The sequence below is a fragment of the Leucopleurus acutus genome (assembly GCF_964270905.1).
Source record: "Leucopleurus acutus genome assembly, chromosome: 8".
NCBI classification, from domain to species: domain Eukaryota; kingdom Metazoa; phylum Chordata; class Mammalia; order Artiodactyla; family Delphinidae; genus Leucopleurus; species Leucopleurus acutus.
The window spans coordinates 34,733,952-34,748,671 of record NC_139151.1 but is presented as its reverse complement, the minus strand read 5'-3'; the positions used below and the strand labels follow the sequence as shown (position 1 = coordinate 34,748,671).

The following is a 14,720-nucleotide window of genomic DNA, read 5'->3' as shown; positions in this document are numbered from 1 at the left end:
TGAACCTCTAAGTCTATTGGGAAGAACAAGTTGCAAAGAAGCAATTGTTATTTTAAATCATCAACACACTGTACAATTATTTTTCAATTTAGTTGCTTTTGGCCAAGAAGGACACCAGTAACTGACACCTGAAAACTCAGAAGTTACTTGTCTATTATAGGAATTTCTAGTACACATTTGTCAAGTTTTTCCATATTAATTTTCATGCGAGAATTTTGTATTTTTATGCTTATTGTATCCTTCAGGACAGATAAAGGAATCAAAGGACATTAATGTGCTATAGTGGTTATTGTTATAAAAGTGGCATTAGACAAAAAATGTTAAATATTCATGAAAATCCTTATTTCCCTTAGGTTCTGGCTAGCAAAGGATGCTGAGAAAATGACTCACAGAAGGAGGGAACTATAACACAGTACAGATAATCACAGGAGTTATAAACAAAGACAGTTGACATTAATAATTAAATGAGAAAAATTCCCTGTAGAGGTTTAGATGAGCTACAGACACAATGTGTAAAATCACTTGCTTAACTGATAATTAGTTATGTTCTAGACCAGAGGAGTATATATTGATGTAACTGGTTCTTCTACCCTATTTTTCTAGTCCAATAATTTGTCTAACGTAATAAATATAACTATTATACATTCCCTGTGAGGAAAAATCATCCCCATTAGAACCTGATGTTTTTATTATCTGTAAGGGAGTATTTATTATAAGTAAATGTGACAGAGAAAGTTTATCACTTTTCCGAAGTTTTTGTGTTGTGCATTAAATTAATTCTAATGGAAACTCTATTATGGTTGTCAATGTCCAAGTATATATTACTCTGACGTTTGCAATGAAAGTTATTTATCATTTTATTATGAGATTTTTGATTTGTTTTTTTACCTTTTTGTTTGTTTATTTTCTTTTCTCTGTTTTTGAAAATTGTTATCTGTCTCAACAGAGCATTCTTTAATGAAGAAACGTCAGAGCTGCTAAATACACTGGGACTCAGGTGATCCTAGTCACCAAGGATGGCCTCCTCTTGGAAACTTATTCTGTTTCTGTCAGTCACTGGGTGTCTTTCAGGTAAAAAACCCGCCTTACGTATCAAATAACAAAAATATATAAAGGTCTTCATTAACTATATCCTCCTGTGTTCATTTAAATTTATATCAGGATTCATCTTTTCAACAACAAGAAAAAGAGACAACAACCCTTAAACCTCTGTTAGCACCACAAAAAGTCACATATAATAAGGTGCTTATAAAAATACCATATAAATGTTAACAAAATAAGTGTCCATCCCATCTCATTGACTTTCATTTACAATCTAAATCATCATTTTATATATATATACATCTCTATAAAATATGGGTAGAGACATTTGTGAAAACATGAAAAATAAGTGAATAGTTTCAGAGACAGTGAAAGTTAAATGAACATCCTGGTTTATCATGATTATGGTCACTTATAAAAGAAATAAAGAGTCTTTAAATATTTTATCCTATCTTACATTCTTTCTGTGCAGTATTATCATCTTCCATGATGATCTGGTCTCTCTTTTATCTTCTCAGTGCCATTCTCCTCTTGAACTCATAAACTAACTGAGGGGAATGGAGGTAGGTTTGCAAGATGAAATGAATGATGCTCAGTTAAGATTGAATTTCAAATAAACAACATATAATTACTTTATTTCTAGTATGTTCCATGCAATATGTTATTCTATTTTATCTAAAATTTAAATTTAACTGGTGTCCAGTGTTTTTATATATTAATCTGACAATGCTAGGTGGAGGAAGAGTGATAGATTGTAATATCACTCCAAAGTTTTATTTTCATGTGCTGGCCCAACTTATCTCCCCAAAATAAACAGTCACTTCAAAGGAGGTATTATATAATGGTGTTAAAAGACAAAAATACTCAGCTTGAGTTGGTATCTGTGATGCCTAGATTTGTAGCTCATAAGGGAATCTAGGTGCTGCTCTTTCTGATGAAACAAGATGCTGAGTCTGGAGGTAAGTTGTTTTTCAAATACTATAGACAAAGACAAAAAAAAGTCAAAAGCAAAGGACGTTTCTAATTTTTACATGGGATCTGATTTTTAATCATCTGCATTTAATATGAAGCATATATACACATATTAGTGATATTTAAAACATGAATTTATTTGCTGTAGATAGCTGTTTAAATAAAATTGATTAGATATTGAAACGACCACTTATCAAGGATAATTATTTTCAAAACCTTTCTCCAGGGGCTTCCCTGGTGGCACAGTGGTTGAGAGTCCACCTGCTGATGCAGGGGACATGGGTTCGTGCCCGGGTCCGGGAAGATCCCACATGCCGCGGAGCGGCTAGGCCCGTGAGCCATGGCCACTGAGCCTGCGAGTCCGGAGCCTGCGCTCCGCAATGGGAGAGGCCACAACAGTGAGAGGTCTGCGTATCGCAAAAAAAACAAAAAACAAACAAAAAAAACCCTTTCTCCACCTCCTTATTTAACGAATTATTCTAGAAGTACGGCTTTTATTATGCTCTTGTTACTTGGTGATACTTACATTCAATATTTACTATTTTATTTTATTATTAATGTTTTCCCTGGTTATTTGTCTATGAGTATTACCTACCAGGACCTATTTTGTACACTAACTTGATTACTATTACAAAAAATGTGGGTAATTAAGCCATAGGTCATAAGCACATTTTATATTGTTGATGCTATTAGAACCAACACCAATTGAAGAAATAAGAGAAGACCCAGACTGTACTTCTTCTCTGTTTTATTTATTCATTTTTTAATGGGTGGATTATCTTGGGTATGTTTAACTAGAAAATATAGAACTCTTACACAACCTTAAGTTTAAAAACTGGCTATTCAGAGCAATGAAACTTTGACACCATTCACAGGAGTATACAGCCTTATATTAAAAATGCACTCAAAATTAAAACAACAGTGAGATACCATTATACATAGCAGAAAGGCTAAGATCCAGAAAAAAAAGAGGAAGTAAAAGGAATACTAGTTACTCTTGAGGATGCAGAAAACAAGGAAGTTCATTAATTGCTGGTAAGGAGGCAAAATGGTACAGCCACCTTGGAAGATGGTTTGACAGTGTTTACAAAGCTAACTGATCTTACCATCTAATCAAGCATTTGTCTCCTAGGTATTTACCTAACTGATTTTAAAATTTATGGCACACAAAATACCTACACAAAAAAGTTTATATGAGCTTTAATAATAATCACCAAAAACTAGAAATAACAAAGATACCCTTCAATAAGTTAATAAACCATAGAAATTCCATATAATGCAATACTACTCAGTGATAAAAATAAATGAACTATCAAATTATTCAAACACAGGATGAATACTATATGTATATTGCTAAGTGAAAGAATCCAGTCTGAATAGGTTACATACTGTATGATTTTATATATATGACCCTTTGGAAAGGGAAAAACTGTAGAGAGTGCACAGGTCAGTGATTGCCAGGGGTTGGGGTCAGGGGATGACTAAATGAGTGAAGGAAGCGTAGGCATTTTTCAGCTTGGTGAAACTATTCTGTATGATACTGTAGTGGCGGAAGAATAACATTATGCATTTATCAAAACCAATAGAACTTTACAGCACAGAGTAAACCTTAATGTACATAAATTAAAATAATAATAATCTAGGAGGTTAGAGGCTCCTGGATGAAATGCAGAATGTGACAAAGAATCTAACAGTATTACAAATGTATGAAACAACCTCTACTTTAGGGGAGTGTGGGAAAAATGGTACCGACTTAAGTAACTTTGGAAATGAATCTGTAAAACTAAAGGCAAAAACAAACAAACAAACAAAAAACTGTACTTTGACACTGTACTCTAGTTAAGAACTTTATTTCTCTGTGTTAGCAACTCTAAAACCCCTATGCATGGGATTGAACAATTAAGTCAATGCATGGTGGATGGTGGGAGCCAACTGTCTCACTGATGGAGTGGGAGGTTACAGATAAGCAAGAGAAGAAGGCTAGAATAATCCATGTGGTAATGGATTAGAGTTGGAGACTTCAATATGAAGTCATGTTTAGCTTAATGTAGATACATATAGTTACATATGAAAAGTATTCATAGATATGTATATATACATGGCTAGGTGTACACACATATATTTATTTTTCTCTGTCATCTGAGAAGGCCTAGAAGCAATGTACTGCAGTAGAAACCAGCACACAAAGTGCCACGATCTTGGTTTCTAATACCATTCTCCAATTAAAAGAATCAGGGCTATTTGGAGATATGGCTGATTCTAGGACTGGGGCAGGAAATATACTTGATCAGCCTAGAATATCTTGTGCCAGAAAGTGAGGAGCTGCTAAAGCAAACAAACCAGTAAACAAAAAACAAACATATGAGGAACCAATGTCAAAGGGACACAGGAACCAACTGAAAGAGAAAAATAATTACCGTATGCTAACAAGTATATATGGAATCTAAGAAAAATAAAAAAGTCATGAAGAACCTAGGGGCAAGATGGGAATAAAGACACAGACCTACTAGAGAATGGACTTGAGGATATGGGGAGGGGGGAGGGTAAGCTGTGACAAAGTGAGAGAGTGGCATGGACATATATACACTACCAAATGTAAAATAGATAGCTAGTGGGAAGCAGCTGCAGAGCACAGGGAGATCAACTCGGTGCTTTGTGACCACCTAGAGGGGTGGGATAGGGTGGAAGGGAGGGAGACGCAAGAGGGAAGAGATATGGGGATATATGTATATGTATAACTGATTCACTTTGTTATAAAGCAGAAACTAACACACCATTGTAAAGCAATTATACTCCAATAAAGATGTTAAAAAAAAGAGTTCCCAATGGCCCAAACTGGAAAAATTTGAGCAAGAAAATAAAGAAGTATTGAGTTACAACCCAAAGAATAAAATTTAAAAGTCCATATTGATATAAATAAGTGATTGAATAATGAAAAGAATAGACAAACTTCCCATGTAGATGAATTTCAAATAATTTATTTAGATGCTTTGTTTTCAAGGAGGTGGAGTGTAGCTCCCACTTCCTTAAGTGTGGACTGCACATAGTGACGTGTCTCCAAAAAGTACAGAATAGAAAAGCGGAATAAAGAAAGTAGCTTTACAGCGGAGGAAAGTGGTAAGGACTACATCAACCTAGTGATGAACAAGGTCAACACCAACCATAACAGCATTTACCCAAGATATAATGTGACGAGAATGGCACCTCACCTCTGTAGTTTTCCTTCCTCAAGCCTGTGTCTCTATATCAGAAAAATCCCAACTGAGGAGCATTCTATGAAACACCTGGCCAGTAATCCTCAACATTTTCAAGGTCATCAAAAACCAAGAATATTGGAGAAACTGTCACAGAAAGAGGAGACTAAGGAAACATAATAAATAAATGTAATGCATTACCCTGGATAGGATCTTGCAACAGAAAAAAAAATATTTAAAAATTAAGGAAATCTGAATAAAGTATGTACTTCAGTTAAAAATAAAATGTCAATATTTGTCCATTATTTGTGGCAAATGTTCCATATTAATATAAGATATTAATAAAAGTAGAAACTGGTTTGGGTTTATGGAAACAAAATGGATTAAGCATAACAGTAGTGAAGGGCATCAGGAGCTGACAGATTCAAACGTTTTTTGGCAATAAAATATATAGAAGTTGGTAAATGATTAAATATTTTGTTTTAGAGGAAATAGCAAGGTCTCAATTTGCTTATGGAGTAGATGATATTGTCATTTGCTTGGATACTGAATAAAGTAGGGGGTGCAATTCAGAGTGGGGAAATACTGAACTCAATAATGCACATGTTGAGCTTCAGATATCTGTGACACACTCAGATGGAGATGTTTAAAGTGTAAGAAAGATGACTGAGTTAAAAGTAAATTTGGCGTTCATTATGGGGTTCATTATTGTATAGATGAATTTGAAGCTCTGGGGAGGAAAATAATCACCCAAGGATTATGTAGGTAATGATGAGTCATAAGGCAAGGAAGAAATTCTGAGAAGCATGAATAAGGAGCAAGATAAAGTATAGGTTGAAAAGCAGGGGTGGTGAGTTGGGAGAAATTCTAGGAAAGAGTGATAACAGAACAGGTTCTGAGAAGGAGTGGTCAGCAGTGGAAATGCTGTAGGAAGGTTATGTGAGATTAGTACTAAAAACATTTCCTCTTAATGCTAATGATAATTGCCTTTAACGAAGTAGTGGGAACATCTGTCTTATGATAATGAGCTGTGAAATGATTAGCAGAGGAGGAAAATAATACAATTACTATAAATTTTGTTTTCTGAGAAGTTGAGCTGAGGAAGAGAAAGAAAAAAATGACAAATAACTTGGAAAAGAGAAATTCAGGAAGGAATGAATTTCATCTGTACATTTCTGGGTGTGTGTTTTAAGGTTAGAGAAACTACTGTTTATAGAAATATAATCCACATAATAGATTAAATAGACGTCAATTGTATATTGTGCTAATTAGCTTTAACTCCATAACAAATCATCCTCAAGTTTTTTAGCTTAAACAAAAACTTCAATAATATTATTTCTCACAATTCTGAAAGTCAGTTTGGTGGTTCTTCTGATTTGGGCAGGTTCAGCTGATCTCTAAAACTTCCCATGAGGGTTGAAAGAATAGGACTGGATGGTGTCATGCGGTCTCACCCATGCTGCTGGTTACTATCTCCTACTAGTAAAGGCAGTGGGAATGACCTTGTCATGTCTCTGATCATCCAGTAGTCTAGCCCAGTCTCTTGGCTGTGGTTGCGGGTTCCTAGGTACAACAATAGAAATGGTAGGTGCCAATTTGCAAGCATGGTTCAAGCCTGTCTGTCATGTTTACTAATGTCTCATTGACAAAAGCAAATCACATAGGCCAAGACTGATTCAAGGATTGGAAAACTATATTTGACCTCGTAAAGAGAGTAGCTGGAGAAGCATATTGTAAAGAATATGCAGTACAGTATTACAAACTATAGGCACTATGCTCTATAGTAGATCTGTAGGAAGTATGCATCTTGCATAATTGAAACTGTGCACCTTTGACTAATACTCCTTCCGTTCCCCCTCTCTACAGCCCCTGGCAACCACCATTCTACTCTGTTTCTATGAGTTTGATTATTTTTGCTTCCTCATATAAGTGGTACCCCTTAGAAATTTGCTAAGAGGGTAAATCTTATTTATTTTATATACTCTTACCACTAAATAATAATAATACTAATAACAATAATAATAATATATTGTCAAGAAGGCAGATGATAACTTTTGGAGTTGTTGGATATGTTTATGGCATAGATTGTGGTGATGGTTTCATGGGTATATACTTATTGCAAACTCATCAAGTTGTATATACTAAATATGTACAGCTTATTATAATCATACTTCAGTAAAGTGGTTTAAGGGTGTGCATAAAGCCATAAAAATAGCCATGCTCAGTTTTGAGTTCTACCACATGTTTATTGATATCTATAAATGTTTAACATGCAAATAATAACAATCCTGTTTTACTTAACAATAAAGAAAATGGAATTTCTTTGTATCTTTATTTCAGAAACAGAGACAGCACTGTGATCTAATAACCTCATTAGCTGAGCTTAAAAAGCTTTAAAAATCAGTCAAACTATTTTTATCCATATGAAATTAATTAAGTTCAATAAAATGTAAGCTTTTCATGATAGAATGAGTGAAATCATTTGGGGAAGGAATCATAATTACTAAAGCCTAGTTATGAACGTATATGTGACAAGAAGCATCAACATTTCAACCTCTACTGTGCCAAAATCCATCTTATTATATTCTTTAAAAGTGATTCTTCAAGGATATATTATCCTTCAAATATGTGAAGAGATAATGATTGGGAAGAGACAATAAGGTTCAGGATTTATAAGCAACTTGACTGGCATTTCAAGGTTCTTTGTGAATTGCTTTTCATTCAGTCTCCATGTTGAAGTAAATAAATAATAACAACAACAAAAGCTAAAGGGTTTAAATTTTTCTGCTCTGTTATACAGAATACCCTATTCAATGGATTTCTTACTCATTATATTCCTTTTGAAATATGGCTAGTTTCTTTTGAAATGTTTAACAATGGGTGAAATCTATTACAATGATATTTATTACAAATAGATTTCTTTCTGCGAAATGTAATAGAATAGCCTTATAGGACACTGTCATATACAAATATTAATTTTAATATGTATTATTAGAATATCTAGAAAGCAGCTATTATTAGACTCATTAACACACACCCTTTTGTTTGAAGATTTTTGAAAGTGTTCTTTTTGCACTCCCCAGTACCAGCCTATATTTGTCAACATCACAATTCTATTTATATATTTCTATCAAAGTTATAACTTAAAATAATATTTAATTAGATTTATTAAAGCCAGATGTATTTATATCTCTTCTAAAATGAAAAATATATATTTCTCTAACTGCATTTATAAATCTTAGAATTAAAAATAATTTGGAGATTGTGAAGTCCAGTTCCTTGTAATTGGGCAAGTAAAATACTGTTTGTTCTCAATAGGGATGAGAGGCTCAGGAAGATTCTGTCATATGCCCAACATCATATAGATGGTAACTAGTGGAAGAATAATGAGAAAGCTGCCTCCTACAACAATTCTTTCAACATAGCAGGTGACACGAAGGGGAGGCAAAAGAGGAAATCCAGTTGCTCAGAGCTACACTGACGTCCTTCCTACATAAGTACATCTAGTTACCTTCCTTGGCTTACTTTCAGATGCTTTCAATATAAGCTGTATTGCTTCAAAAACAAGCCCGCAAATAAGGCATTTTTTCTCTACTTTGACCCCATTCTCCTCCACTGGGTTAAATCCATTTTATTGGAAAGGTGACAGCCTGCTACTTCTGCCAAGAGGATGATATACTATTAAACAGAGAATGTCTGTCATTGATAAGCTTATACAAATACTATCCTTCTTCTTACTGGCAGTGTGGTAAATAGCACAGAACTTTGTCACTGTCAGCTAGTGCTGCCTAATAACTTTAAAAGGAAATGAAAACAAAAGTGTTACTGAAAACAGGTGCCTGATAATATTAAGTCTGACTGGGCTACTGCAGATGAGAAAGAGAAATGGATTATGGCTCCTCTGTGATCATTTTGAAATTATGTATGTGCACACTGTATTGGTCCCCCAGGAAGTCATGATGATAATGGAGCCTACCTCAGTGCAGGAAACCAAGTTGACTCTTATCAGCTGTGCACTGGTGGTATTAGACATGTAATTAATCAGAATATAATTTAATTTCTCCTTGTGAGCAAGGTGGAGGGCAGCAAGGGGAGGGGAGTGCATCATCTGAATTTAGAGAGTTTTATTTGTTATTTTTATCTTAAAGGCAAAGGAAATGTTAAAAAGTATCTGAAATTGTCAGCACTTCCTGGAGTGATATAAAATGAAACCATCAACTAAAGAAAGCATCCTAGAGAATTGAGGATAAATATGTGTTCTCAGTGTTTTGAAGATTAAAGAGAGAATTAACTAATTTATTAAGTCATCTAAATGTTATTTATCTTACATAAAAAAATATTAAAAATATATTTCCCCTTGAGTTTGGTTAAGGAGTAAGCACTATATATCAAAGTATGTTGTAATCCAGAAAGTGCCATGAAAGTTATCCCATGCTTTTTACACTGGACTGGCATTATTATTTTTAATGATGACAAATATTTGTTGATAAAAAATTAATCATGTGCTACATTGATTCTTTGTTATTTTAAAATAATGCTCAAAGAATTTGTGTTGTATCAAGTGCCCACAAGAAAATGTAAATGAATATTCACAGTATCATTCTTTAAAGAGAGATAAATTTCTACCACAGTAATACTACTGTGAAATATGTTTATTTATGGCAGAGATTACTTACTGCTTAGTATGAGCTTCTGGGGAGCTGCCCCCATGCATTAGCTTGAGCCATTGTCAGCAAGAAAACAGCTACTTTTTTGTAACTCATTGGTTCAAATACAAGCCAATTCTGTCTGTAAAATGGAGAGACATACACTAAGCCCCAAGGAAAGCTGAACACAGTTGAGATGCAGAACAAATGCAAGGAAAAATTTCTCCTCTCCTTGACTTTAAATAAATTGTATAGGTTTATCAGGACACAAATTCTGTAAATATACCATGTGTAAAATAAACCCTATATAATTAGTTGTGAGAATGGAAAAGGGTTAAGTTCTGTATAATTTTATGTTTATTTTAGCTCTTTGGGAACATCTTATTTTTCTAACCACTAATCAAGTTAACTACAGATTTCTTGAAATTTAGTCATCAACTTCTATATTTGGTAATATTTATTCGATATAGGTGTCAACACAATAAATTTTTCTTTCTAGCATTTGAAAAAAATGCTTTCCATTCTAATTCTCAGTGTTGCTTTAACACTGAAATTTGTCAGATAACTTAATTATTCCTAATGATCTGTTTATGATGCTGGCTATGATTGCAGCATGACCTTAACTACTGTGGATTTAGAGTATGGTGGAACCATCCAAATGGTGACAATCAGGGATAAATTTGGTTTTAAGTGATGATTTTTCCTTTTTAGTACTTGCATATTTTGCAATTATTATTTTTACATGTTTAAATAAAAAATTATAAGGCCATCTGCTCTATAAAAACAGAGGTGATACCTATTTTATTTGATGTTTCATACACAAGTTCTAGCATAATATTTTCTGTAAGTACAGGTACCTATTTTTAAGTGAATTAAAGGAAACAATTAATTGTTTTATTTGTTTCTTCTGTTAGGAGGGGCATAAGCTATGCTTCTGGTTATAGCACTTTCTGGTTAGAAAACATCCAAAAGGGATGAATGATTTTGTATTCTCTAACCTGATTGTTCTGATGTGTGTGTTTTTTAATTGAAGTATAGTTGATTTAAAACATTATATTAGTTTCAGTTGTACAATACAGTGAATCCATATTTTTATAGATTATACTCCATTTATAGTTATTACCAAATAATTGCTATATTCTACTCTGCTGTACAATATATCCTTGTTGCTTATCAATTTTATGTTAGTAGTTTGTGTCTCTTAATCTCATACCCCTATCTTGCCCATCCTCCTTTCCCTCTCCCTACTGGTAACTATTAGTTCATTCTCTATATGTGTGCATCTGTTTCTGTTTTTTTATATATACTCATTTGTTTTATTTTTTAGATTCCACATATGAGTGATAACATACAGTATTTGTCTTTCTCTGTCTGACCTATTTCACTAAGCATAGTACTCTCTAGGTCCTTCTCTGTCTGACTTATTTCACTAAGCATAATACTCTCTAGGTCTATCCATGTTACTGCAAATGGCAGAATGCCATTCAGTTTTTATGTCTGAGTAATATTCCATTTTATGTATATACCACATCTTCTTTATCCGGTCATCTATTGATGGGCACTTAGGTTGTTTCAATGTCTTGGTTACTATAAATAATGTTTCTATGAACATTGAGGTACATATATTTTTTATTTTTTGCATATATCTTTTTGAATTAGTGTTTTTGTTTTCTTCAGATATATACCCAGGAGTGGAACTTCTGGATCATATGGTAGTTTTACTTTTAGTATTTTGAGGAACTTCCCATAGTGTTTTCCACAGTGGCTGCAGCAATTTACATTCCAACCAGCAGTGTCCGTTTTTTCCACATCCTCACCAACATTTGCTATTGATGTTTGCCATTCTGGTAAGTGTGAGGTGATGTCTCATTGTAGTTTTGATTTGTATTTCTCTGATGATTAGCACGGTTGAGCATCTTTTCATATGCCTGTTAGCCATCTGCATGTCTTCATTGGAAAAATATCTATTCAAATTTTCTGCCCATTTTTAATCAGGTTGTTTATTTTTTCAATATTGAGTTGTATAAGCTGCTTATATATTTTGAATATTAACTCCTATTTGTCTTATCATTTGCAAATATTTTCTCTCATTCAGTAGGTTGTCTTTTTTTTTTTTTTGATGGTTTCCTTTGCTGTGCAAAATCTTTTAGCTTAATTAGGTCCCATTTGTTTATTTTTGCTTTTATTTCTTTTGCCTTAGGAGACATATCCAAAAGAATATCACTATGATTTATGTCAAAGGATGTTCTGCCTATTTTCTCTCCTAAGAGTTCTATGGTTTCAGATCTTACAGTTAGGTCTTTAACCCATTTTGAATTTATTTTTGTATATGATGTGAGGAAATGTTTTAATCTCATTATTTAACATGAAGCTGTGCAGTTTTCCCAGCATCAGTTATTTAAGTCTATCTTTTCTCCATTGCATATTCTTGCTTCCTTTGTCATCGATTATTTGACCATAAGTGTGTGGGTTTATTTCAGGGCTCTCTATACCATTCTATTGATCTATGTGTCTATATCTGATACAGTACCATGCTGTTTTGATTATTGTAGCTTTGTAGTACATGTGGGGACTAAGCAACATGTTATTAAAAAATCAATGGGTCAATGAAGAAATCAAAGAAGAAATCAGAAAATACCTGGAGACAATGAAAATGGAAACACAGTTTTCCAAAGTCTTTGGGATGCAACAAAAACATATGGGAACTTCTAATAAGGAAGTTTATGGCAGTATAGGCCTACATCAGGAAACAGGAAATATCTCAAATAAACAACCTAACACATCATCTAAAGGAATTAGGAAAAGAAGCTCAAAGCCCAAAGTCAGCAGAAAGAAGGAAATAATAAAGATAAGAAAGGAAATAAATAGAGACCAAAAAGCAACAGAAAAGATTAATGAAACCAAGTACTGGTTTTTTGAAATGATAAACATAATTGATAAATGTTTAGTCAGGTTTGTCAAGAATAAAAGACAAAGGGCCCAAGTAAACAAAATAAGAAATGAAAGAGGAGAAATAACAACTGATACCACAGAGATACAAAAAAATCAGAAGAGAACACTATGAACAGTTATACACCAACAAATTGGAAAACCTAGAAAAAATGGACAAAGTTCTAGAAACATGCAACCTGCCAAGAGTGAATCAGGAAGAAATAGACATTCTTAACAGAATCATTAGTAGTGAAATTGAATTTGTAATTAAAACAAAACAAAACAAAACAAAAAACCTCCCTGCAAACAAAAGTTCTGATATGTTTTCAATACCAAGAACTATGCTGAGCCTTGTTTGGACATTCTGAAGTCTTGAGTTAAAGAAGTAGCAATTATCTTATGTTAGATTAGGGGACTGTGAAAATAGCCTGTAAAAATTTGAAAGAAATAAAGAGGGAAAAAAAAAAGAAATGAAAAAATAAAGCAAAGAAAAATAAATTAGGTAAAAATTTTAAATTATTAGTGCATTTGATCAGGCTTCTCTGGTCTCATGTCACCCATTTCTGCTCAGCATGTATTCTGGCAGATTTTGTTTCAAGAGATTCTAAAGTTCCCCAAGAGGACACTTGGCTTATATACTCTTTACTTGCTCTTTTATAGTGATTCAGAGAGATGTACTAGCTGATAATATCTTTGCTGACATAGAGCTGTCTTTGTTTAATGCCTAAATTGGTAAGAGCTATTTCAAATTGGGCCCTGGATCCATATTTTTTTCAGTATAACTCTGAAGATAGTAACTGTTTTTTTTTTTAAATAGGATTCAGTAGAACTTTTGGTGCAGCATTGTTTTATTTATGGTTTGATCTGTCTTATAAAAATATCATAGCTGTAGATAAAAAGTTCCAAGTGGGCATGACATATATAATGTGTCAAAGATGTTGTTTACTGGAGGTAGAGATTACAGAGATAAAAGGAATTAAAAAAAATAATCTCATTCTCAGTTCCAGTGACCTAATAAATTCCAAATATCTTTCAGTCCAATTTATTTGTTTGTTAATTTAACAAATACTAATTCAGTGTCTACTATATATTGCTCTGTTCCTCAAGGATATAGCAGTGAACAAGACAGAAAAAATTTGTGTCCTTAAGGAACTCACTTTCTAGGAGAGAAGAGAGACAACTTAGCAAGAAATGAAATAACACAAGACCTAAAAAGGATAATTTTTATAAAGAAATTAAGTGGAATAAAGGGATAGTAAGTGATGTGTACGGAGATGGGGTAGCAAGATGTTACTTTACGCAGGGTGATCAAGAAAGGTCACTCTGAGTAGGTCTCCAAGGAAAGACCTAATAAAAGTGGAAAAGGAAACCAGGTGAATATCTGAGAAAAAGTGTTTCAGCCACAGTGTCAAGTCATCAAGGGGAAACAGGGGCTTCCCTGGTGGTGCAGTGGTTGAGAGTCCGCCTGCCGATGCAGGGGACACAGGTTCGTGCCCTGGTCTGGGAGGATCCCACATGCCATGGAACGGCTGGGCCCGTGAGCCATGGCCGCTGGGCCTGCGCATCCGGAGCCTGTGCTCTGCAATGGGAGAGGCCACAACAGTGAGAGGCCCATGTACCGCGAAAAAAAAAAAAGAGGAAACAGACTTACTGTGTTTGAAAAAGAACCAATACAGAAGAAGAGAGGAAACCAATATAGATGAAGAGAGTATATGACAAGAAAAGTGATAAGGGAAAATAGAGAGGCAATGACCAGATCATATTTTAAGCAGAGGAGAGATGTAACTTGATAACATGTTAAAAGATTGTGCTAGGTTCTTTACAAAAAATAGATTTTAGAGCTTGGGAAAGAATGTAGGCAGGAAGAATAGGTAAGTTACTACTGCAAAAGTCTGGAAGAAAGAAGACAGCAATGAGGATTTAGAACTGCAAGTAT

At 33.8% G+C, this 14,720-nt stretch overlaps 1 protein-coding gene across 3 annotated transcripts in view; it reads left to right on the top strand.

Annotated features, from left to right (window-relative positions):
• Positions 1 to 1,016: 1,016 nt before the first annotated feature.
• CNTN5 (contactin 5) overlaps positions 1,017 to 14,720 on the top strand; it is a gene marked incomplete at both ends in the record, with an annotated part of 797,505 nt that continues 783,801 nt past the window's right edge. For all 3 annotated transcript variants that reach the window (XM_082845318.1, XM_082845317.1, XM_082845316.1), the window contains one exon: positions 1,017 to 1,071. In XM_082845318.1, coding sequence (XP_082701444.1) covers positions 1,017 to 1,071 — 55 coding nt within the window. The remainder of the gene's footprint in view (positions 1,072 to 14,720) is intronic.